The sequence below is a fragment of the Puma concolor genome, chromosome A1 (genome assembly GCF_028749965.1).
Source record: "Puma concolor isolate L17-30 chromosome A1, mPumCon1.1.hap2, whole genome shotgun sequence".
Lineage (NCBI taxonomy): Eukaryota > Metazoa > Chordata > Mammalia > Carnivora > Felidae > Puma > Puma concolor.
In genome coordinates this window covers 97142876-97166228 of record NC_141667.1, presented here as the reverse complement: position 1 = coordinate 97166228, position 23353 = coordinate 97142876, and the positions used below count along the sequence as shown (strand labels likewise).

The window sequence follows — 23353 nt, the reverse complement described above, 5'->3', positions numbered from 1 at the left end:
CTCCTTTTCCTCTCCAGTCTACTTCTAAAACTTTATTGGGAAAAGGACAAATAAATCAGTTTATAAGCAAATGTAATTACACTGAATTATCAAAAATGTGTGTCATGTTGGGAGGGGGGGGGGCTTATTTTAATAGTTTAAATACCAGCCCGTTTGGTAGGAAGTTCATCCCAAACTTCTCTTGGTAAAAAGGTAAGTATTCATGCAGCTTAAAGATTGTGGAAAACCCGATTTTCTTCCATGATGCTACCACTCTACAGTCTAGAGAACGCAGCCTTCCTTCAACATGAAAAATTGTCACTTGATTTTTTTTTTTTTTTGCTCTGACATGTTTTAGACACAAGAGCTGCAGATTCTCAAGGAAGCCATATTTCAAAGGTTTTAAATAGCAGTATTTTTCTGCATTTTCTCTTATTAAAATTGGTGCATTTCATCCCAGTTTTAAATGCCATTATTTTCTAGCTGATATTTAAAACCTGCTTAGAGAGAATAATGTCTCCATCTGAAAGATCTACTTCAAGAAACCAGCTAGTAATTAAAATACACAGGAGAAAATGAAAATAATTCATTTTTACAGACTGGAAAAAAACGTTAAAACTTATCATCTAAGTCCTTCATTTTACAGATAATAAGAGTCCACAGAGGTTAAGTAATTTGCCTCAGATTACCAAGTTACGAATAGCAGTACTAAAATAGAATAAGGTATTTTAATTGCTTAGCTCTACCTCAAATCATCCAAGTTATATATATTCTCATCACTTGTCACTCAAGTTTTAAAAACAATTATCACTCTCATTAATTCCTGATGAAGAAAGAACTCCCTACAACACATGTTCTACATTTTCAAACTTGTTCAAGTTAATAAACTTCAAATTCTAACTCCCAACAACAACAAAAAGTAGTACTATCTAAGAACTTTCCTCTCAAAGTTTCAAAAAATAAAGTTTAGGTGTACATACCCCTCAACTGTCACAATAAATTTTGGTCTATTCTTTCAATTCCTGTCTCTTAACTACACTTGAGCTGGGTTTGTTCAACTACAGAGAGAAGGAAAATTCTCGAAGTTCCTCTTTGACAAAAAGCATGGACAATCTGTCAATGACATGACTTCATCATTACTCCATTAATATATTTCTGACTTACATTACAAAGAGTCATGTTATCAAGTTACTGTGTGAAGAGTTAGTGAAAGGCTGGAAAACACACTGTTGGTTGACATTGGTACTGAAAGAAGGTGTGGATCTGACACTGTTAACATCAACTGAAAACCTGAGCTTTAGAGCAAAAAAACAGAAAAAGCGAACAAGTTCTTTCAACAAAAAGATTTTTCCTTTGAAGCTCTGATCTACTAAGTGCACCGGCACTGTGGAGACCACATGGGTAAGAATTTCAGATTTTCATTTTAATGCCCCAATAAATCAATTCTACATGTTAGCTTTGGATATTCAAGGGCAAAACAGAGGGCACAGTGGAGGCAATCATTTACACTGGATCATTTTCAAGGACTAAAGTCCAACCACTCATTACTTTACAATTGTTCCTTTGTGCAACTGATTGTTCTCAAAGTACTGAGAGAACGCAGTACTTTTCTCTCAAAGACCCTGGCAACAAAACCTAAGACAGTATGATTTTAATTACAAACGGATGCAGCAGGCTGACCAGTAAAAGGGCAGAAGATGCTGTCTTCTTAAATATTACTAATCGAACTCTCTTCTGGTTACAAATTATCAAAAATTTAAAAAAATTATGTATATATGTTCCCTCGTTATGGCCTCCGGGGTCACTCTATAAAAATATCTTATTAACAGGTTAACAAACCCGTATTTTTAATGTACGACCAGCTTAGCAAGGTGGCAAATTTGTTTGAAAACATAAAACACAATCACCACCATCGCTCAACAACACACATAAACAGATTCAAAGCTATGTTAGGCACAGAAGTCCTTACCCCATTTTGCCCAATGAGAACTTGCTCTGAAGTTTCTGCTCTTCTGCTACAGAATAACTTCCAAAGGAATTTCTCCGTCTGCTATTTCGCAGTTGCTTTTCCACCCCCCGAGATCCTTTTCTGGAGGTATTTCAGTGGTGCTTGACAATTCAATTAGTTCCCTTAGGTAAAAGGATTTCTCTCTCGTAAATACCAAAACGTTCAAGCAGAGGTGGCATTTGCTTATTAGAGTTAAAATGCTGCGCGGAGGAGACAGCGGTCAACTCTATTCCACAAAATGAGTCTACGTGTCTGTCGGAAACGCAGAATCCAGCTTCACCGAGTCCTATAAAAAATGAGTTCGGTGGTCATTTCGCTCATGTCCTCCTAGACACTCGGGGAGAGCCAGGTAACTCGGCCTTTTGGTGCTACTAAGGCTGCGGGTTCAAATTTCTCCACCACACCAGTTCCCTTGGGGGTGGAGCATGTAACCCAATGCGACGTGCACTTTACAGAGATCCCTACGAGAAAATAAAAATCCTAAAAGCAGTCATGCCACTGCTTCCCTGCGCTCACGTTAGAAAAAGCTAGATAGAAAAATCTCCTCGAAGTGCAAACCCAACAGCTCGCGATGTGCACGGCACTCCACATTGGAATCTGTCTTTTAAATGTTTCCCCTCCTAAGACTCGGAGCAGAGAGGAGGTGGGGAGGAGGAAGAGAAGACTGGGCAGGATCGATTCATTCTCCCGAGGAGAATAAACGGAGCCATTTCCAGGCTGGCAGCAGGCTGGGGGCGCAGCGCACGCCGGGGAGCAGGGGGAGGGGGCCCGATCCCACCTCCCTCAGCCCCTTCCCGCCTCGCGCCGCCGAGCACAATGGAGCCCTGCTGGCGCCCGGCCCTTCATTCGCGGCTGCCCGTCTTCCCTCCTCTCTTCGGAGCACCGCAGGTCTGAGGCTGCCGGCGGCGGCGAATGAATGAATCAGAGCGCCAAGCCCCACGCTGCCCCCGGCACCCGCTCCCAGCGCGAGGGCGGGCCGAGCAGCGGCGTTGGACTGAGCTGAAGGGTCGACGGGCGGGCGGCTAATCCCGCGTCGCGGGCAGGGGAGCGGGGCTCGAAGCCGCGGGAGAGCCGCTGCTCCAGCGCCCCCACCCGCGCTCCTCGCCTCTCACGCTCCGCGCCGCCGCCACACGCCGCCTCACAGTCCCCGGGCCCGCCACCGCCTCCTCACGCTTCCATCACCGCCCACCTCCGCCGGCCTCGAGCTCCCGCTCGGCAGAGCAGCGCCGGCCCGGGCGGCCTGAAGCCCGCCGCTGCCTCCGCCTCCACCGGCCGCTCGCGGAGCTGAAGGCGCTGCTTCCCGGGTCAGCGCCGCCCGCGTGAGCAGAGCGCGGCGGCGGAGCGGGCTGCGGAGGGCGGGGGAGGAGGCGGGGAGAACCGGGGGCGAGAGCGGTCCCTCCCCCCGTTCGTGGGAGGGAGCGGGAGGCGGCCACCGCCTCTGAGCCGCGGGAAGGCGTCGGGGGCCGGGGCGCTGACCCGTCCCTAGGGCCCGGCAGGGCCCTACGGGCGGCGGGAGAGGAAGCAGCAGCCGCGAAGGCGGCGGGAAGGCTGGTGGTCAGGGGCCGAGACGGCCCTCGTGGGGAGCTAGTCCGGCCTGCAGGTCCGTCAGTCCGTCCTTCCTTCCTTTCCCCCCCTCCCCTAGTGGCGGGCGGCGGGCGGACCGTGCGCTCTGCTCCTCCGCTGTCTCCTGGCCCCGCTCCCGGCCGCCACAGCCTCCTCCGCGCCCCACACCAGGTGCTCGCGCTGTGTCTCCATCCTCCCAGCAGGAGGACCTTTAAATAGCAACGTCAGCGCGCTCCTCTCCGCACACACGTCACCCGCCGCTCTCGTCACCCGGGTGCGGGGGATGATGTCACGCGGCCGGAAGTACTGCTAAATTAGGGAAGGAGCAGGGGGAGGAGGACTCGGTGAGCAGCTCTGTGCCCACCTGCTCTCGCTTCTCCTTAAAGGCCAAAGCACAGGAGACAGCCCGAGAGGAGCTCCGAGAAGGAAGCGGCGGGAGGAGATTTCCTTGCAACAAATGTGCCAAACACAAGTGAATCATTCGTAGCAATAGTGCCGAAGTGTCAAGCGGGTGATATCCTATCTCCCACTCCCACCTTTCGCAGCATCCCCAAGCTTCTCAAGTTTCAACTAGCACGGAAATGTGGGAGGAGAGCCTGATCACTGGTGGTAGATGTATTTCCAACAAGACTTGGGAAAAAGCATCTTAATTTTTGAAAGAGTTATTAAATGCCATTGTGAACATAGTAGACTTTAAAACTTTTCCCCCCCCACTTAGTGGTTACCCACATCACGAAAGAATAAAGAGCAGAACTATGAACAAGCGGTACAGTGTTATAAAAGATGGTAATTAAGGTTGGAGGAGGGAAGGCAGTCAAATGATCTAAATGTTTTCATTTGCAGAACAGCAACATTTTGGCACAGAGTAGTGAGACAATCTTTAAAAGCTCACTCGTAATTATTGTCATATCTGTAGCAAATGCCAGTATACCCTCCCATCTCCAGTTTATCAAGAATATGAATTCCAGTCTATGGACTTTAAAAATAAGAAAGACTACCAAATTCTTTTTAATATTAACAAAGGTTCATTCAGATTATTTTTGTATTCTTTAGTTTTGGCCATGGAGTATATAATTACAATATCACTTAAGTATGTTGTTTTTCATTTCCTATATGACAAGGGTGAGTAGCCATTTATAGATTTACTGATTATGTATGTTTGTGTCTACAATAAATCATATTATGAATGCTTTTCAAATTGCAAATTACTACAAAGTTTTTAAATGTCCTTACTTTTATTATTCGAGTATTGGGTAAACTCGAATAATGAAGTTTGATATGGTTTAATTTGATAATCATGACCCGGATATGGAATTACTGCATAATGCCAAAGGCCATTGCTATTTCAGAGCTGGTCTATAAATTCAGTGACCATGTTTTCCAAACTAAAATCCATACACATCATTTGACAACAGACAAAATATTTGAAATCTGAAGTGACCTGGAAAATCCAGAACATAAGATTACCAACCTACAGTGATTATTGGGAGAGCTATAAATGGATATCCATGCATTTGTTTTAAATAAAAGGAGATAAAACTTTACACAATTTCTATCATGTATGTTTTAAACATGTTTTAATGTTAAACTACTCACATGATTCCTAGTTAAGGAAATTGGTTTTCCAGGGTTTTGCTTTTACATTTTCTTGATCAAGTTAGAAGCTTGATATTAAAGAACACCAGCCAAAAAAGTTAGGACCAATTTGCAACAAAATCAGGCTTTCTGTTTATCTTCACATTATAAAATCATGATCTTATAATTTGAAATATTGAAAGTAGTTTTGTTAAGGTTATAACAAAGGTTAATCAAGAACAACCCCCTCCTTGCCAATTTGTCTAATATATATTATCACATTAATGGAAACTGGTACTGACTTATATTTCAGATAAATGGTAGCTTCTTATGTGTAAAATGTTAAAACAATAAAACTGTCATTCTTCAAATAATGTCGTCCCTTGGCACTTGCAAATTAAAATACAAATTAAGTTATTATTCTATAAAATCTCTCCACAAACTATTTACTATCTGTACTAAATCACTTTTCTCTCTTTCCTGCTCTTTCCATTAGTCCATGTAGATTAGAGCTCTCACTTTACCATTTTCAAACACTTCATTCTACCCTTTTAGCAGAACTTCCTCCGGTTTCCTATCTTATTCCCCCTCATCTTTACCCAACTGTCAAAACAGCATGTCAGCTGCTTTCCTGCTTTTAGAGTGCTGACCCTTCACTAAAGATTCTACTTTTCAAAGCTACCATTGGTCTCTTTCTTCTTTTGTCGACTTGAAATTCAGAGCAACTTTTTTTTCTATATAAATCTGTGCATCGTGATGTAATTACTCAGATTCTATGTGATTATTTAATGTTGGCCTCTGTCTTCAACCTAAAAAAAATCTACCAATGGTTGGTCAATTTTTATTTCTAGCTGGTATGGGGTTAGTATATTGAGGAATACATATGTCTGTGTATTTAAAGGAATAAGTAAAACATTTTATGTATCAGAAAAAGTATCTGATCAGAAAAAAATAAAAGTACTTGGGAATGCAAGCTGGTGCAGCCACTCTGGAAGACAGTATGGAGGTTCCTCAAAAAACTAAAAATAGAACTACCCTACGACCCAGCAATTGCACTACTAGGCATTTATCCAAGGGATACAGGTGTGCTGTTTCGAAGGGACACAGGCACCCCCATGTTTATAGCAGTACTATCAACAATAGCCAAAGTATGGAAAGAGCCCAAATGTCCATCGATGGATGAATGGATAAGGAAGATGTGGTATATATATATACAATGGAGTAGTACTCGGCAATCAAAAAGAATGAAATCTTGCCATTTGCAACTAACGTGGATGGAAATGGAGGGTATTATGCTAAGTGAAATTAGTCAGAGAAAGACAAATATCATATGACTTCACCCATATGAGGACTTGAAGAGACAAAACAGATGAACATAAGGGAAGGGAAACAAAAATAATATAAAAACAGGGAGGGGGACAAAGTATAAGAGACTTATAAATATGGAGAACAGATAGTTACTGGAGGGGATGTGGGTAAGGGGCATTAAGGAATCTACTCCTGAAATCATTGTTGCACTATATGCTCACTAATTTAGATGTAAATTTAAAAAATAAAATTTAAAAAAATAATTAAAAATAGGTAAATAAAAGTACTTTTCTGCTCCCTTGAAACAATTTCAACACAATTTTGAGAAGAGTCAGAGAACCATTCTATGGCTTTCCATGTAAAATAAATCATCTGGCATGCCTCAGTCAGTTAAGCATCTGAGTTCAGCTCAGGTCATGCTATGGCAGCTCGTGGGTTCAAGGCCTGAGTTGGGTACTGAGCTGACAGCCTGGAGCATGCTTCAAATTCTGTGTCTACCTCTCTCTCTCTGCCCCTCCCCCATTTGTTCTCTCTTTCTCTCTCTCTCTCTCTCTCTCTCTCTCTCCCTCTCTCTCTCTCTTTCAAAAATGTATAAACATTAAAAAAAAATTTTAAATAGATATCATCTAAAACCAAGCTGATGTAACCCAAATGCTAACAGTGAATTTCCAACCCGGATTGCTTTGTATGTTTTTTAAAGTAGCGAGCTTCCTAGAAAGTAATATATTTTCTTTTCCCGGAAGAGGTAAAAAGTACTTTAGTAGAGTTTCAAATTTCTAACAGTTCCTGTTTCCCACTACACTCTGAAATTTTGTGGAGAGGTTTATGAATACCCTCTGATTTTAGAACCTGTAGGCGAAGGCATCTGTTTTAGTTACAGAATTTACTTCCATGCCCTTAATAGGAGATGGCAATATTCAATGGGGTGTTCATAGATTGGGTGTGAGATACGTCTTTTTCAATGAAAAGACACCTAGGTGATAGACTTTGTAAGAAAGATGGTTAAAGCCAGATTTTATTTTTAATTGCCTAACATTAGGTAATAGCAACTCCCTTTTAAGTTCTCTCTTTTTAATTACCAAAATACCAGTATTACTTTGAATAAAATCATAGTAGAAATAATAAATGAAAAGCTAGTTCAGCAAACAAAAGAAGTCTCAAGATTCATGGTTTATGCCACATAGTTATGAAGAAACCAAATAACTAGCAAAGACTAGAAGTAATAGTAAGTAATAATAAAAAAGAATGACAGAGTTGTAGGGAAACAGAACTTATCCAGTTCATCGTCCAAAGTCATCCCACGTCCTCCACAATATAACAGACATTGGGTGGCAGTAAAATGTGTTTGGCCTATTCAAAACCCTATTTTATTATTAACTATGTTCTGAACCAAACTAGGGTAGTTAATGGTTCAAGGATATAATGGTTTGGCATCTCCAGGATATAATGGTGGGTTAAGGAAAATTTTTATTCTTAGGAGTTTGTGCATTTTTTTTATCAGAGGGCTTGGGAGTGGTGGAGGGAGAGAAGTTAGAATTAGTTTCAGGAAAGATATGATTTAGAACACATGGGAGATAATCTCATAAAACTATCTTTTGCTCTGATTTTTTACTGTAAATTCATTAATTTTTTTTTCTAAAAATGGTTAAAGAGATGTAAATATAATCCCAGACTTATTAAAGAACACACCAGAAAGTTTTTGTTTGGTGCTATGAGAAAATTATTGCACAACTATATGTGTGAATTTTTAAAATATTTAGAATAGATGGGGATATGGTGCCTTTGAGAAAATTACCTGGCTTAATTTCAGGTTGATTGTTCTAAACAGCAGTTACCGAAAACAGGCTGGAAAAAATATGCAGATCTGCAGAGAGCTACAGTAAAGAATGTTGAGTAAAAGCTTGTGCTATACCTGTGCGTTTACTTGGAATGGAATGCTGTGGAAGCTGATTGCCATGGTAACCAATAATCTTTTTCCTGAATGGGAGAACAGGACAACCATGAGGAAAATGCTTTAAATGAGCTACCTTATTCTGTGATGCTTCTGGTGCTAGCTAAGAGAAAAACAACACCCAAAGTATTTAGGATAGCCATGCTTATAAAAGGAAGTCGCTTTCTTTCCAAAGAGACAAGGCTGAGGCAAAAATTGGGGACTTTCAAAGGGAGATAAGGGCTTAAGATGGCAACTGGAAACTCTCTGAAGCAGAACATAATTGGTAAAGACTCTGACATGACTAAAAAGGGCAGAAGCAATACCTAGAAACTGTATTAAGGCTCTCCCAAGCATAAGAGGTCAGACATGAGTGAAGATTCTTAACCTTTGAGATTTTCAGCCAAGATATTTCATGAGGAATTTATAAGACCTTTTATTTCTTTTAATCTGGTTCTAAATAGTAATTTCTCTAAAAATTAAAAAGGAAATGGCAAATATATTTTTATTCAATGTACCTTTTCTATTATTTTAAGAACAAATTATATTTCATCTACACATAATAAATATGTATATAGATACAAATACATGTATAAATATAGATAGATCTCTATCATATGCCTGCATTGACTTGGTCATCTGCTAAAATGTCTTATCCTTAAAATAAAATCCAAACTCCATGCCTTGGCCTAAGACATATTGCATGAGGGGCCCCTGTCCATCTTTCTTACCTTGGTTACCATACCCCCCTATACCTCCATTGCTAGTGTGTGGGTTAGTATATTAATTGCAAGAAACAAAAGCCCCACCCGATGGTGACCTAAGCTACAAAAGTGTTCAAATTACTTAAGAATTCCGGGGGCGGCTCAGTTGGTTAAGCGTCTGACTTCAGCTTGGGTCATGAGCTCGTGAATTCAAGCCCCACATTGGGCTCTCTGCTGTCAGTGTGGAGACCCCTTAGGATCCTTTGCCCCCCCCCCCCACTTTGCCCCTCCTCTGCTCTCTCTCTCTCTCTCTTTCAAAAATAAATAAACATTAAAATGAAGAAGAAGAAGAAGAAGAAGAAGAAGAAGAAGAAGAAGAAGAAGAAGAAGAGAAGAAGAAGAAGTCTGAAGGTAGGTGGTCCTTTGGTGGTTTGGAAAGTCCAAAGTGTCGTTATGGTCCAGGCTCTTCCCAGCCTTTCACTTTGACATCTTAATCTGTTGTCTTTTAAACCTGGTTTGTTATCTCATGGTTGTTAGATTATTACATTTCTAGGTATTACAGTCTCACAAAGAGCATTTCAAAACAAAAAGAGAAAGGAAGAGACTTAGGAATTTTTTTCCTTTATGCCTATGTCTTATGAGAGAGAAAAACTCTCAAGAGGCCCCCAGAAATTTTCCTCTCACGTCTCCTTGGCCGGAACTGAGTTATATTCCTATGTCTAAATCAATCACTGACAGTTTGGAACAGAATTTCCATGATTTTCTTAGACCAATGGTGGTTTATCCCTTGAGCCTGCATATTGCATCTGAACCAAATTAGAGCTCTCCCATCAAGGAAGAAAAGGCAGTGGGCATTAGGCAAGCAGACCACATATGCAACACACGACCCAAAGCCACTCTGGTATTCCTGCTAGTCTTCAAATATGAACAGACTGTTTCAAATGCATTGCCTTTGCCACCTGGAACACATATGCCCAAGATTATCACACTCCTCATCATTCAGTTCTAATTTCAAATCACATCTCTTGAGAGACACCTCCTGAGCATTCTTTATAAAATACCAGAATATACATAGTCACTCACCTTCCCCTTGATTTACTTTATTTTCTTCACAGTGTATTCAGCTCTATCTAAAATATATTATGGATTTATTAATTTTCTTATACACTTATACACCCCACGAAGAGCAACTTTATCTGTCATCTTGTCTACTTTCCATCTGCAATAGCAAGACAATGTCCAGCACATAGGTGGTACTCAGTAAACATTTATTGAATGAATGAATTGCTAGATTTTCAGTTATACTTAGGTAGAAATTACCTAGTTAACCAGGGTTCTTAACTAGTTAGCTGGAGTGAACCACAGAACCCGCTCTAACTGGAACAGAGATTTACCTAGAATGGTATATGCAACTAACAGAACCACTGGGAGGGCTGGGAATCTCTCTAGACTGAGCTCCCAGGAATAAGAACTGGCCGGAAACAGAACATTTAAATGAGTTACTTTGAGGAGTGCTTAATAATGATACTACTCTTTACAAAGGTGGGGCAAGAGAAAATTATGTGGACAGGAGCTGTGTCCTTTGCTGAAGGGTCACAGCCAACCCACAGACACTTCACAAGAAGGGAGCCCAAATAAATAAATAAATAAATATCTCCGCTTCACTTTCCTCTCTACCCAATCGTCCATTTCCTGTTGGCACTCTTCCTAATCTTAACGTATAGAAAGCTAGAGAAGGCACAGGAGTCCAGTGATGTAGTCCATACAGATTGTCTTCCTGGGGGGGAGGGGAAATCAGGGAAAAAGAAGGGTGCAGGGGCATCTGAAGGGGCAAAAGAAAATATGCAGCCTGAATCATATTCCATTTATCAGCTGTTAGATTAGCAATGATTTTAAAGTTTGGCATATGGAAAAACAAACACTACCACACACTCTTAACCATGTCAATTGGTATACCCTTGAGGACATACATTTTGACACAGCAGTTCTACTTTAAGGAATTTATTTTACAGATGGGCTTTCTCAAATATTAAAAAAAAAAACAACACAAAGTTTTTTCTGTATTGCTATGAAGTTTAAAAAAAAAAGATGAGGGGCGCCTGGGTGGCGCAGTCGGTTAAGCGTCCGACTTCAGCCAGGTCACGATCTCGCGGTCCGTGAGTTCGAGCCCCGCGTCAGGCTCTGGGCTGATGGCTCGGAGCCTGGAGCCTGTTTCCGATTCTGTGTCTCCCTCTCTCTCTGCCCCTCCCCCGTTCATGCTCTGTCTCTCTCTGTCCCAAAAATAAATAAACATTGAAAAAAAAATTTTTTTTTTTTTAAAAAATTAAAAAAAAAAAAAAGATGAGACAACCTCTATATCGATCAATAGGGGAATGGTAGATAACTGACCATTTTATTACACGGTGTGACCATATAATAAAATATTATGCAGTGATTACAAAGAATGAGGTAGATCTATAGTGCTGATATGGAAAGATGCCTAATGTAGAAAAAGAATTCTGCATGGACATAGTAAATTAAATTGCAGTTGCCTTTAAGGAGTAGGATTGTAAATTTGACAGAGATGGGGATTTTTTTTTGCCATTTGGATTATTTGCATTTTTAACCATAAACGTATATTATTTTCATAATACAAAAGCAAATCAAATTATTTTAAAATATTATTTAAAATACAAATACACTTAAAATTCAATTGCAGGAGGAGAGAATAAGGCATTACATACATTTCATTTTCCTATCTCCCTCAGATTCTTTTATGAAGAAGACTATGTAAGGTTAAAAATACATTTATAAAAAGAAATAAAAATAACGTATTTTATTGGAAGTAGTCATTCCATCATACTCTCCACTGATGCAATCATATGTGGATATTCTATTTTAAGCAAGATGCTGATGAGATAGCAAGATAACCAAGATGGTGAGAAAGAATCAAGACAGCGCCGTGTGAGTTGTGGGTGAAGGTGAATGTTTAATTTGCTGATGACAAAACTCAAATGTTTAATTTGCTGGTTGATCTCATAGCATGTTCATCACAAAGAATGGGTAATAGCTATGTGAATATGTGCTCTATAATGTAGTAAAGGATCGGTAGTAAAAATTAATAAAAGGCAGGTTTTTAGCTCAATATGAGAAAGATTGCAAAAGCATTCAGATCTATATGAATAGAATTGTTTGCCCTGATAATCATTGGCCCAGCTCTTCCTCCCCTGTATATTGAAGCAGAAACTAGCCATACGATCATTTGCCAGGATGATGTAGAAAAGATGTTTGTATCAGGTAAGAGGTTGGATATAACACCCCCAAAGCCACTTTTTATTCAAAGATTTTATGACTGCTCAACTCTGAACTCATGTCAAAATAGTCCTTCACCCATTAGCTTCTCTACATTGTCTTCTTCAGAGAACACATCCTCTCCTCTGATGTCATTCATCACCACTGCACAACTTACTTTCTCCTCTTTCCTTCAGGCTCCAATCTCACATCTAGCTTACTGAATAACTCACATTTGAATGTTCTTTTTTCCCCCACTTTGTTTGTTTGTTTGTTTGTTTGTTTGTTTGTTTGTTTTGAGAGAGAGAGAAAGAGAGAGTGCGTGCATGTGAGCAGGGGATGGGCAGAGAGAGAGGGAAAGAGAATCCCAAGCAGGCTCCACACTAAGAGATGCTGGGCTGGAACTCAGGAACGGTGAGATCATGACCTGAGCAGAAATCAAGAGTCAGACACTTAACCGACTGAGCCACCCAGGTGCCCCACACTTGAGTGTTCTCATAAATCAAAATGGCTAAAACGAATTAAACACCTGAAGCACCCATAATTGTCCTCTTGAGATTTTCTTATTTCTGTACATGACAGGTCACCCAAGGCTAACAGATTTGGCTGGCAAAAAGAAAGCAAATCAAAAACAAACAAACAAAAAACCCCACAAGCTTCGTAAAATCCAGTTTATTACTTACATAGATAACAAAAGCAGGAACAGCAAAGGGGCCTGCTCCTCACGTCCCTTTTCCCACAGAACAAGACAGAAACAAAAGGGGCTAGGTGAAAAAGCAACATGAGAGGTGGGATGCTGTTGCTGATGAGCTGATTCTCTGCTGCATGCAGCCAAGTAGTTTTATAGCCTGCAGTTGTATGCTAAGGAGGTGGAGATGTTGTATAGGAAAGAATGTGGCTGATGGTATTTGGGAGCTAACCTCTAAATTCTTGAAATTTCCTGAGAGATAGGATGTCTTTGACCATCATGTGATTAGAGAGTTGAGACACTTTTTTCAAGTTTAATTTTTATTTCTTTTGAGAGAGAGATAGAGAGAAAGTGGGGGCGGGGGGCAGAGAGAGAGGGATTCAGAATCTCAAGCAGGCTCCATGCTGCCAGCAAAGAGACTGAAGGGGGGCTCAAAATCACAAACCATGAAATTATGACCTGAGCTGAAATCAAGGGTCGGACGCTTAACCAACTGAGCCACCCAGGAGCCCTTAGAGAGTTTGGGACTTTGAACCAGGTGATGTCAGCCCAACCTCTGGAAAGGAGAGAAGGACTAGAAACTTAGTTCAATCATTTGGCTCATGATTTAATCAATCATGCCTACATAAAGAAACATCTATAAAAACTCTGAACACAGAAGTTCAGTGAGCTTCCCTGGTTGGTAATCATACACTGATGAGTGGGATGGTTACACATCTTGAGGATTTGAAAGTTCTGCTTTTAGGACCCTCCCAGAGCTTGCCCTACATGGGTCTTTTCAGATGGCTGGTTCTGTTTTATATCCTTTAAAATAAAACTACAGTCATCAGTGTAGTGCTTTCCTGAGTTCTGTTGAGTTGTTCTAGTGAATTATTAAAATTGAGGGGATCATGAGAACTTCCACTTTTGTGGTCAGAAATGTGGGTGGCCTGGGAAATTCTGAGCTCTCAGCTGGTGTTTGAAGTGAGGGTAGTCTTGCAGGGGGGACTGTGCCCTTACCGGTGAAATTTGACCTAACTCCAGGTAGTTAGCATTGTAATTGCATTGCAGGGGAGAAGTTGGCAAACCTCTTACCTCCTTAGAACCTAGGAGATGATGAGAAACTGCCTCATGATAATCTGGAAAGATATGGAGACAAATGAGAAATGGCCTTGAAGAAGTTTCTCACAAGCTTCACATGGGCTCATGTTCCAAGAGGCTCACAGGACATTCTGTGAAAATTCAAGTCAGCTACAGTTAAGCTTTGCATCTAAAAGGGTCTGGAAATACAGCAAATGTTATCCTTGACTCATGGAATCAGAGAAATTTTGGCTTTTTTCTTGATGTCTTTCTTCTTTGTACTTAAAAAAAAATTCTTTTTAATGTTTATTTATTTTTGAGAGAGAGACAGAATGTGAGGAGGGGAGGGGCAGAGAGAGAGAGAGAGAGAGAGAGAGACATAGAATCTGAAGCAGGCTCCAGGCTCTGAGCTGTCAGCACAGAGCCTGATGTGGGGCTTGAACTCACAAACAGCAAGATCATGACCTGAGCTGAAGTCAGATGCTTAACCGTCTGAGCCACCCAAGCACCCCATTCTTCTTTATACTTTATAGAGGCAATTTAGGGAGTGATTAACTATGGGGACATCCTGCCCAGGTATGGATCTCACTTCTGTCATTTAGTAACTATATGCCCTTGATAGTGATCCATTAACCTTTCCTCCAAGGGCTCAGCTGGCTCCAGGACCTCCTAGGTGTGCTTTCACACCCCTACCTTTACCTTTTTTACCTACAAAAATATCATGTGGAGCTATCATTTCCTCTTAGGAAATGAAGATTTTCTTTTGTGAATTCATGGCAGGCCCTAATTCATTTTATTTTCTCATTAAAATAAACAGCTCAGTGAATAAACAAAAACCATGTTAGTTTGGCTTAACTGTTTTCCTGGTAAACTAAGACTTCAAGCAAATTAGCCTCTTGAAGACTAAGCTTTCTCATTTGTAAAATGCAAATAATAAATAATAATCCCTACTGTATAGAGTTCTTGTAAGGATTAAATGACTTAATAAAACCCTTAGAATGGTGCCTGGCACACAGATAGCATCCAACAAATATTACCTACTTTTAATACTTATATGTGTTATCTGATTTATTTATAGTGACCACATATAATCTTTGTAAACAGAAAAAATAAAATTGAAACATGCAAAAATTCAAAATTTCTATTATATACAAATCACATTAATTTATTTTTTAATTCGCAACTAGACAAATTGGCCACATTTTTGCTTATAATCGTAACCTTATAGTCATCATATAAAGGAATGGGATAGCTTTAGGAAAAGTATTTGAAAATTTCAGTGAATATCTTAGCTGAATATATACATGTATAATATATATATTTAAAATATATATATATATAATTTTAAATTACTTGAAATTCTTCAACCACTCTCCAAAAAAAGCCACACTTAAATTTTTATCTCATATATATTTAAGGGAAGTACATTAAAATGTTCATGTTTTTTTATCTGTGGATAATGGAATTTTGGATTTTTTTCTTTATACTCTTATACATATCCTAAATTCTTCCAAGTCATCACGTATTACTTTTTGTAATTAGAAGGAAATTTTACATCTAAAGATAAAATTATTCTGACCAGAATTCTTGCACTGTACAAGAACGTAGAAAACTGAAAAACATTTGAGACTCCAGTGACATGAGAGATCACTTTTGAAATATTCTGAAATTATATTTTTATTGGTTTTAACAAGATTTACCACCTACTCAAAAATGCAATAGAGTGGTCACCATAAGACAAATTTGTTTGGAAGCACTTGAACCAGCACATGAATAGTCATGACATTTAGGAATACGTCCCTGTTGAAAAATAGTTTTTATAATCTGGAATGGCAGTTGTTCTACTAACAGAGTAAGCTGCATGTAGAATAAAATGGAAAGAGTTTTAAGGTAGAGATAAAGGATAAGAAAGTATTTTAATGAAATTTCCTTTTGTTATGTTAATATAAATTACAATTGAATACAAACATGAACTTTAAAGAAATCAGTAAGTTCTTGTATATTTAGGGATATTGAGAACATTGACTCTGAAGATCGACTTTGAGTGTGAGTTCTCTTGGCCCAGCCGGGTAGCTGTGGATACATTATTTAATATCTCTGAGTCTCATTTTCCCAGTTTCTGAAATGTGAATAATAATAGTACTTGAAGGCCTTGCTGACATAATTAAATGAAGAATAAAATACCAGTACTTTGCAAGTGCTTAGTAAATGTGCTCTTTGTATAGGAAAGGCAACTGTCAGTTTTTCGTTTACTGATGTGAAAATTAATTGCATTCTTTCTATTCCACTTATAATCAGTTGTTTATTTATTTACTTTTTAATGTTAATTTTATTTATTTTAGAGAGAGAGAGAGCATGAACATGCACGTGGGTAAGGGGCAGAGAAGGGGGGACAGAGGATCCAAAGCTGGCTCTGTGCTGACAGCAGAGATGCTGATTAGGGGCTTGCACTCATGAGTGCTGAGATCATGGCCTGAGCCAAAGATGGATGGTTAACCCCCTGAACCACCCAGGTACTCCTATAATCGGCTGTCTAAAAGGAACTATATAAATGGAAACGAAACATTAGAATATGTAAGAATTAGAGGAATTGACTCCAAAGTTGTTTCCAAAATGAATTCTCCTCTAAGGCATGCAAAACCTTTGAGAGTTTTACACAGAGGCATATCATACCAACACTTTGATCTTATCAAGTATAAAAGGAAGCAAAAACAGAGACCCTAGTACACAAATACAAAATCCTTTCTAGTTCAAGCCCAGTGATCTCTGAATCCTTCTGAACTACTACATTTTAGTGTCTTCCATCCATGAATCAGACTGCAAATTACCATTGACTCTGGATTTATCCCATAGGAGCGGGAGTAAACTCCTGGTGTTTTAAGAATGCCTTCCTGGCACAAAGGCTCATGTCACCCCTCAAAGGACTTTGGAGATCTCAAAGTTGGCTTCAACTCTTGCCTGTGAGTTAACTGAGCCCTTGCAAGTACATTAGGGTACCTGATTACAAGGGTTAGTTAAACCTCCACAAAACATTTTTCCTTCAGAGGAAAGCCTCTCTTCATAGTTCTTTGGCCCATCCCACCTCTACAGGAAGGCTTCTCTGGAGTGACAGAACATCCCAGTTTGCACCCAGAGAGAAAGTGGGCCAGCTCTATGCTTTGCCTACAACCTACTTAAAAAAATTTTTTTTAATGTTTATTTTATTTTTGAGACCGAGAGAGACAGAGCGTGAATGGGGGAGGGTCAGAGAGAGGGAGACACAGAATCTGAAGCAGGCTCCAGGCTCTGAGCTGTCAGCACAGAGCCCGACGTGGGGCTCAAACTCACAGACCATGAGATCATGACCTGAGCCGAAGTCGGATACTTAACCGACTGAGCCACCCAGGCGCCCCTGCCTAGAACCTACTTTAGAGTGAACAGTGGGACGCCAGTTACATGGAGCCTTCCTCATGTCCAAGGCACTTTATTAGCTATCAGCATCCCTCTGCAATCCTGCTCAAATAAAGGGTCAAATAAAGGGTCAGTAATCCTGGGCATTAAGTGTTAAAGAATGAGAACTGCTTCCTTTCTGGCTACTTACTCAAACTTTCAGATTTTTCCTACCATTACCCCCATTTGCTACTGCTGGCATTTTCTGCTTGGAAGAACTGTTACCTACGAAGCTGGTGGGCTATCTTTTAGATTACTTTCACAAAATTTAAATATATTTGTCCCAGCACACAAGAATCTGTGAAATGCTGTTTATGCTCCTCCAAATTAAGACGTGTTTATTGATTCATGTACCCTGTTTCTTCATTTTAAGCCAGCTACCTATACTTGTTTTTTTTTTTATTTTTTTTAAGTAGTGCCAATCTAATGATGACTCAATCAAAATTTCTTATTAAATAGGAGGAAACGGCTGGGCATATAATGATTATGGAGAAGTTTTATATTTAGAAATTTTATCCACTAGTTTTCCCTTTAGCACAATAAGTCATTATTTCTTTAAAGACCTCATGATATTTCTTCGTGTAGTTTCCCTTATGAGGTATGGTGCCTTTTCCCTGATAGGTTTTGTTTATGCATTTTTCAATGGTCCTACCCTTTAAATACAGATTCAACTGGTTTGTCCTGTATAGTGTGATACTCACTATCAGCAAGTTTCCACAGCTACGCCTGCAATTCTTCTTTTAGATAGAATTTAGATAGGCAATCCATCAGTCCCCTGGAAAGTTTGCAGTAACAGGATACACAACTTGGTCAGCAGTTGCATAATTTCACCGTTGGTATTCTTTAAAAACCTAGGTAGATCAAGTCTGTTGATTTATCTCTTTCTGGCGTGTAAACTAGGTCCTGGAGACTTCTCATTATATATTCATACCACCTTCCATCTGTATAGAGTTTTATGCTTTTCAACAATTTTCAACTTTTTAATGGGTCCAATAGTATTCATCTTTGTGAATCAAAAAATAATTTATTTTTTCTGTAAACTTAAAACTACTCACAAAAATCTGGGGCACCTGGGTGGCTCCGTTGGTTAAGTGTCTGAGTCTTGATTTTGGCTCAGGTCATGATCTCATGGTTCATGCAATCGAGCCCCACTGTGGGCTCTGTGGTGACAGCATGGAGCCTGCTTGGGATTCTCTTTCTCCCTCTCTGTCCACCCCTCTCCCCCCTCTCTTTCTCTCTCTCTCTCAAAATAAATAAAGAAAAAACTATTCAAAAAATCTATTAATCTTTTAAAAAATTCCCTAATTTATGAGTGAGACTCCTGGTATTGTTTCCTTAGTAAAGATGGAGGAAAAACAAAACAATTAATTTACTTTATTAGGACTGTTTTCCTTTCCAACCCAGTTTAGTTTCCCTTATTCTCTACTTTACCTGTCTGGCTTATTTCAAGGTTCTTTTCTTGCTTTTTCTTGCTTTGTAGTTCCCTACATAATGCTTCTTAAATTCTTATTGACCATCATGTATGACTATTATCAGTTGATTTTCAAAGAAAGCTGGAAAATGTTTATAACTACTACTGTTATAATAGCTTTTATTTACTGGCTATCTATTGCATGTCAAGCACTGTGCTAAACTTGTTATATGTATATTTTTCAGTCAATCCAAAACAACTCTAATGGGGTGGTATTCTGTATTCATTCCAACTTTGTAGAGGAGGAAACAGGAGCTCAGCAGGAATTTGTTGTTTGCTAAGGTCCGGCTAGATTGGAATTTAGCTCTGCATAGTTCCGAACCTTTGCCCTTAAGCCCTATGCTCTTTTGCCATTAAACTGGAATTAAATCAAGCATTTCTAGAACTATGGGTGACTAAGTTAGGATGTTGATTATCTGCATTCTGGACTCGTTCTGCCACAAATGACTACTTGATTGAGGGCAGTTGACTTAACTTATGGGAGTCTGTTTCTTCACCTGTTAGACTCAGTGTACATTACCAGACCTTAATGCCTTTCAGTTCTATGATTCTGTTTATGTAAATATTCACCAATGCCTATGTGGTCATGGATAGGCACTGGACAAAAGCAAAAATTGTTTAAATATACCTCTATTATAAACTGAAAGAGAATAGTTTTATATTATTCATAACAATTTCTCTACATAAGAGGAATATGTTTGTTCTTTTACTTTATAGCAAAAAAAAATTGAGGTGCTCATTAAGCAGGACAGCCCCCGTTTTTGAATTAGTTGGCAGTTATGTCTGTAAATGAATGTTTATTCATTGCCATGAGTGATGGATATACATGCTCACTTCTTGACTTGAAAATGCAATAGTTGAAAGTGAATAGAACAGAGCATTTATTCTCTTCATTCAGATTGTATTCAGAGTGATCTCATGAAGAAAATTACCAGTGTCAGGGTCTGAATTTGGCTAAGTCAGATTTATTTCTCCAGATAGTTTTTGTATTTCTAAGCTTTTATTGTTCTATATATACTACTTCAGCCTTTTGTTTGTTTGTTTCCATTTTGTTTCTCTGTCTCTCTCCACCCTGTTCCACACTGCTGCCTGCCTCAGAAGACTGGAGCTGCAGGCTGCATCTCCATGACTCCTGTGAGCTGGAATTAGAAAGTGGGAGGTTCCTTCCTTACCCTCCTGCTTTCACACCCCTGCTCTCTGGTAGCTGCACCCTTCCAACCACGTTTCCTTCCAGGTTGGTCTTCTTCCCCAGCTTCAGCTCTCAATGGGTTCTGCTGTTGCCTTTCTTTGTTTCTTCAGCCCCAGGGGAAAAATGGGTCTCCCTCTGGAGCTGGTTGCTGGGTGCCTCATCATATTTTGTCTTTTTTTTCTTTTTCGTTTTAATGTTTATTTATTTACTTTGAGAGGAGGGGTGAGAGGTGGAGAGAGGGAGAGGGAGAATCCCAAGCAGGCTCTGCACTGTCAGCACAGACAGGACTCGAACGCTTGGATCGAACCCATGTTGAGCTGAAATCCAGAGCTGGACACTTAACCGACTGAGCACCCAGGTGCCCCAACTTTGTCTTTTTTCCTAACCTGGTCTATATATCTTTGCATAGCATTTTCATTAGAGTCTCTTCATTTGAACCATCTAGGGTGAATTTTGTTTCTTCCAGAGGACACCATCTCTTACCTAAAACACTTTGAAATGGAATTTAAGTACCTCTTTCTAAAGATGGTATCGATTTCAATCACTGAATGTATATTGGGTATCTTAATAAACACAGGATTATACTGAGTACTATGAGAGGTACCAGTGGTATTTGTGGCATGATTCTTGCCCTTGACAAGTTTAAACTCTACTTAGAAGGTTTCTGATCAATATACTAAACGATATGTAATACAGGACTTTAAATCTTAAATTAGGCAGCTCATAGGACTACTCAAGTGACACAAGATAAAATTATTATCGGAAACACTCACCTTCCAGATATAGTTTTTATATCCTGTAGTTTTATATCCTTGTAGTTTTTAATTTCCTGAACTGGAAAAAAATTTTATTCATTAGACTTATAAAACATGTTATTCTGTGTTAGAAAGTATTTGTGAAATGTTAACCAGCCGTGGAACACTCATTCTGGAAATATCCTGAGTAGGGGAAATGTGTCCAGAGGTACCTGCTGTATAAACATCTTGAGGGCCAGCAGGTCATTGCTCTGTGGGTAAGAAGAGTTCATTAGCCAAACAAGAAGAATGGTGGGCCACTTGTCATTGATCGGTCTGGAACCATCCATCATTCCCGTATACTACATGAGTAAGATCGTGATCAACTGCTTCTGACTCCGAATTTCACTGGGAGCTCCATATGGGCCCAGAGACATGTACTAAAACCCAACCGTGCTTATCAGTATATTTCCCTATTTGCTTTAGAGAGAAGGCTTGGGGACAGGAGAATGGGAAAAGCATATACTACACTCTGGTGCCTAATGTGATTATTGCGATTCAGTAAACAGGTTACTGTTTTTACGAACCTGGATTTCAAAAGTACAGATTTATGTTAGACCCCAGTGGGGTTCTCCATCAGAGCAGAAAAAGGCTTTAGGTGGGTTTTGGGGTCTTGTTTTCAAATTTGATTAGAATTCAGATAGGCAGGAGAGTAGACAGACTTACAAGAGAGAGAAACAATACGAGGGTAGGCAGAAATGTGGAAATGAGCTAGGTATTACACACAGGATCGTGAAGAAACCTCCTTGATTTGATGACAAAGTACACTTTGAGCAGTACAAAATAATATTGGACAGATAGGATAGGGACAGATCAACTTTCTGTAATGGAGCTGATGAAAGAGAACAAAGCATGAGAATTTCAAAGTTTTATCAGCTATGTGATTTGTCTTTAAGTAATGTAATTTGCTTTTAAGTATGGATGCAGCCACTCTGTAGAATCATGGTTGGTTAAAAATTGCTATCATATTCAATAAGCGGGGCTTGAATTGGACAGGATCTCGTAAGATTTTAGATATGGAAACTGATTCTGAAGTCTTGTGCTAGATGTAAGAAGACAGGAAGTTCAGAAGTGCATTCTTAGCTAAACAGAGTGTAGGAATAGATCTACTAATGAGGCAACATAAGTGTGCAGCTATGGCAACAATACTATCATTCAAGATTGCTTCCTTTCCCAAAGCAGGAGACAACATTACAAAGATTTCCTCTCTCTACGCAGGAGCCTGCTTCCTACCAGCCGGGTAGGTAATAAGAGAAGCTTCACCATTTTTTGCCAGTCCTTCCATGATGGGGACTGGGTAAAGTAAAGGTCATAGGAATAGGAATAATATTGTGTGGGCATAGGAATTTTTAAGGTCTTAGCAAGCACTGTCTTGTTAGTGCTACATTCTATGGGCTTTTCCTTTGTGTCTTCACCCTCTGTTCTCCCAATTGCAAATGAAGAAAAGTGGCACTGAAACCCATCCACCATTAACGACTGCTGCTTAAATGTCTTTTAGCACTTGGTTCTGGAGTAGCAATTATTGGAGCACTTAGCTAATAAATGCCTGGTGAGTTTCATCTCTGGATATCAGAAAATTAAATAAAAACGCCAGAAAACTGGATAGTAAATTAGCAACACCGGTTATTGAAGTGATATGTAAGTGTCTTTTTTCACATTAAGGTACCAGTATGATATAACACTCCTATCATGACAGTGCCTAGACTCCTTGAGTTAGCAGAACAAAGAATTTACACTCTACATAACTATTTCAGGCAGTAAAAATTTCTAAGTCAGCACCATTTTTCTCTATAAACCTGTCTTGCATACATCACATTGATGTGAAGTCAGATGAGATAATTACGCGAAGACACTTTGTAAACTGGAGAGCTAGATAATGGTCAAGGAATCATTATTACTATCATTCGACGAATCATGAAAGAACGTATTGGAAGGTGACTTGTGGATCAGTATTTTCAAACTCTAGAAAAAGCACTTATCCTTAAGAACTAAAAGCGGGGCGCCTGGGTGGCGCAGTGGGTTAAGCATCCTACTTCAGCCAGGTCACGATCTCGCGGTCCGTGAGTTCGAGCCCCGCGTCGGGCTCTAGGCTGATGGCTCAGAGCCTGGAGCCTGTTTCCGATTCTGTGTCTCCCTCTCTCTCTGCCCCTCCCCCATTCATGCTCTGTCTCTCTCTGTCCCAAAAATAAATAAAAACGTTGAAAAAAAAAAAAAGAACTAAAAGGAATGAATTAAGAACTTTGAAGTATTTATTGTGTTTGATATGTTAATAATAATCTGAGGTGCTAACAAGAATGAATACATTGAAACAGTATTATTCTATTATTTCTTTTTAATGCTCTATGGTACCATGTTCCAAGTATATACAGATACATTTAAAAGGATA

At 39.6% G+C, this 23353-nt stretch overlaps 1 protein-coding gene across 3 annotated transcripts in view; it reads right to left on the bottom strand.

Moving 5' to 3' along the window:
- HOMER1 (homer scaffold protein 1) overlaps nucleotides 1-8326 on the bottom strand; it is a 143602-nt gene extending 135276 nt beyond the window's left edge. For 2 of the 3 annotated variants that reach the window (XM_025923849.2, XM_086698042.1), the window contains exon 1: nucleotides 1949-2088. In XM_025923849.2, coding sequence (XP_025779634.2) covers nucleotides 1949-1953 — 5 coding nt within the window. In that variant the 5' untranslated portion in view covers nucleotides 1954-2088. Of the gene's footprint in view, nucleotides 1-1948; nucleotides 2089-8228 lie in introns of those variants that run through there. The other variant, XM_086698046.1, reaches the window with a different exon arrangement.
- Nucleotides 8327-23353: the final 15027 nt, after the last annotated feature.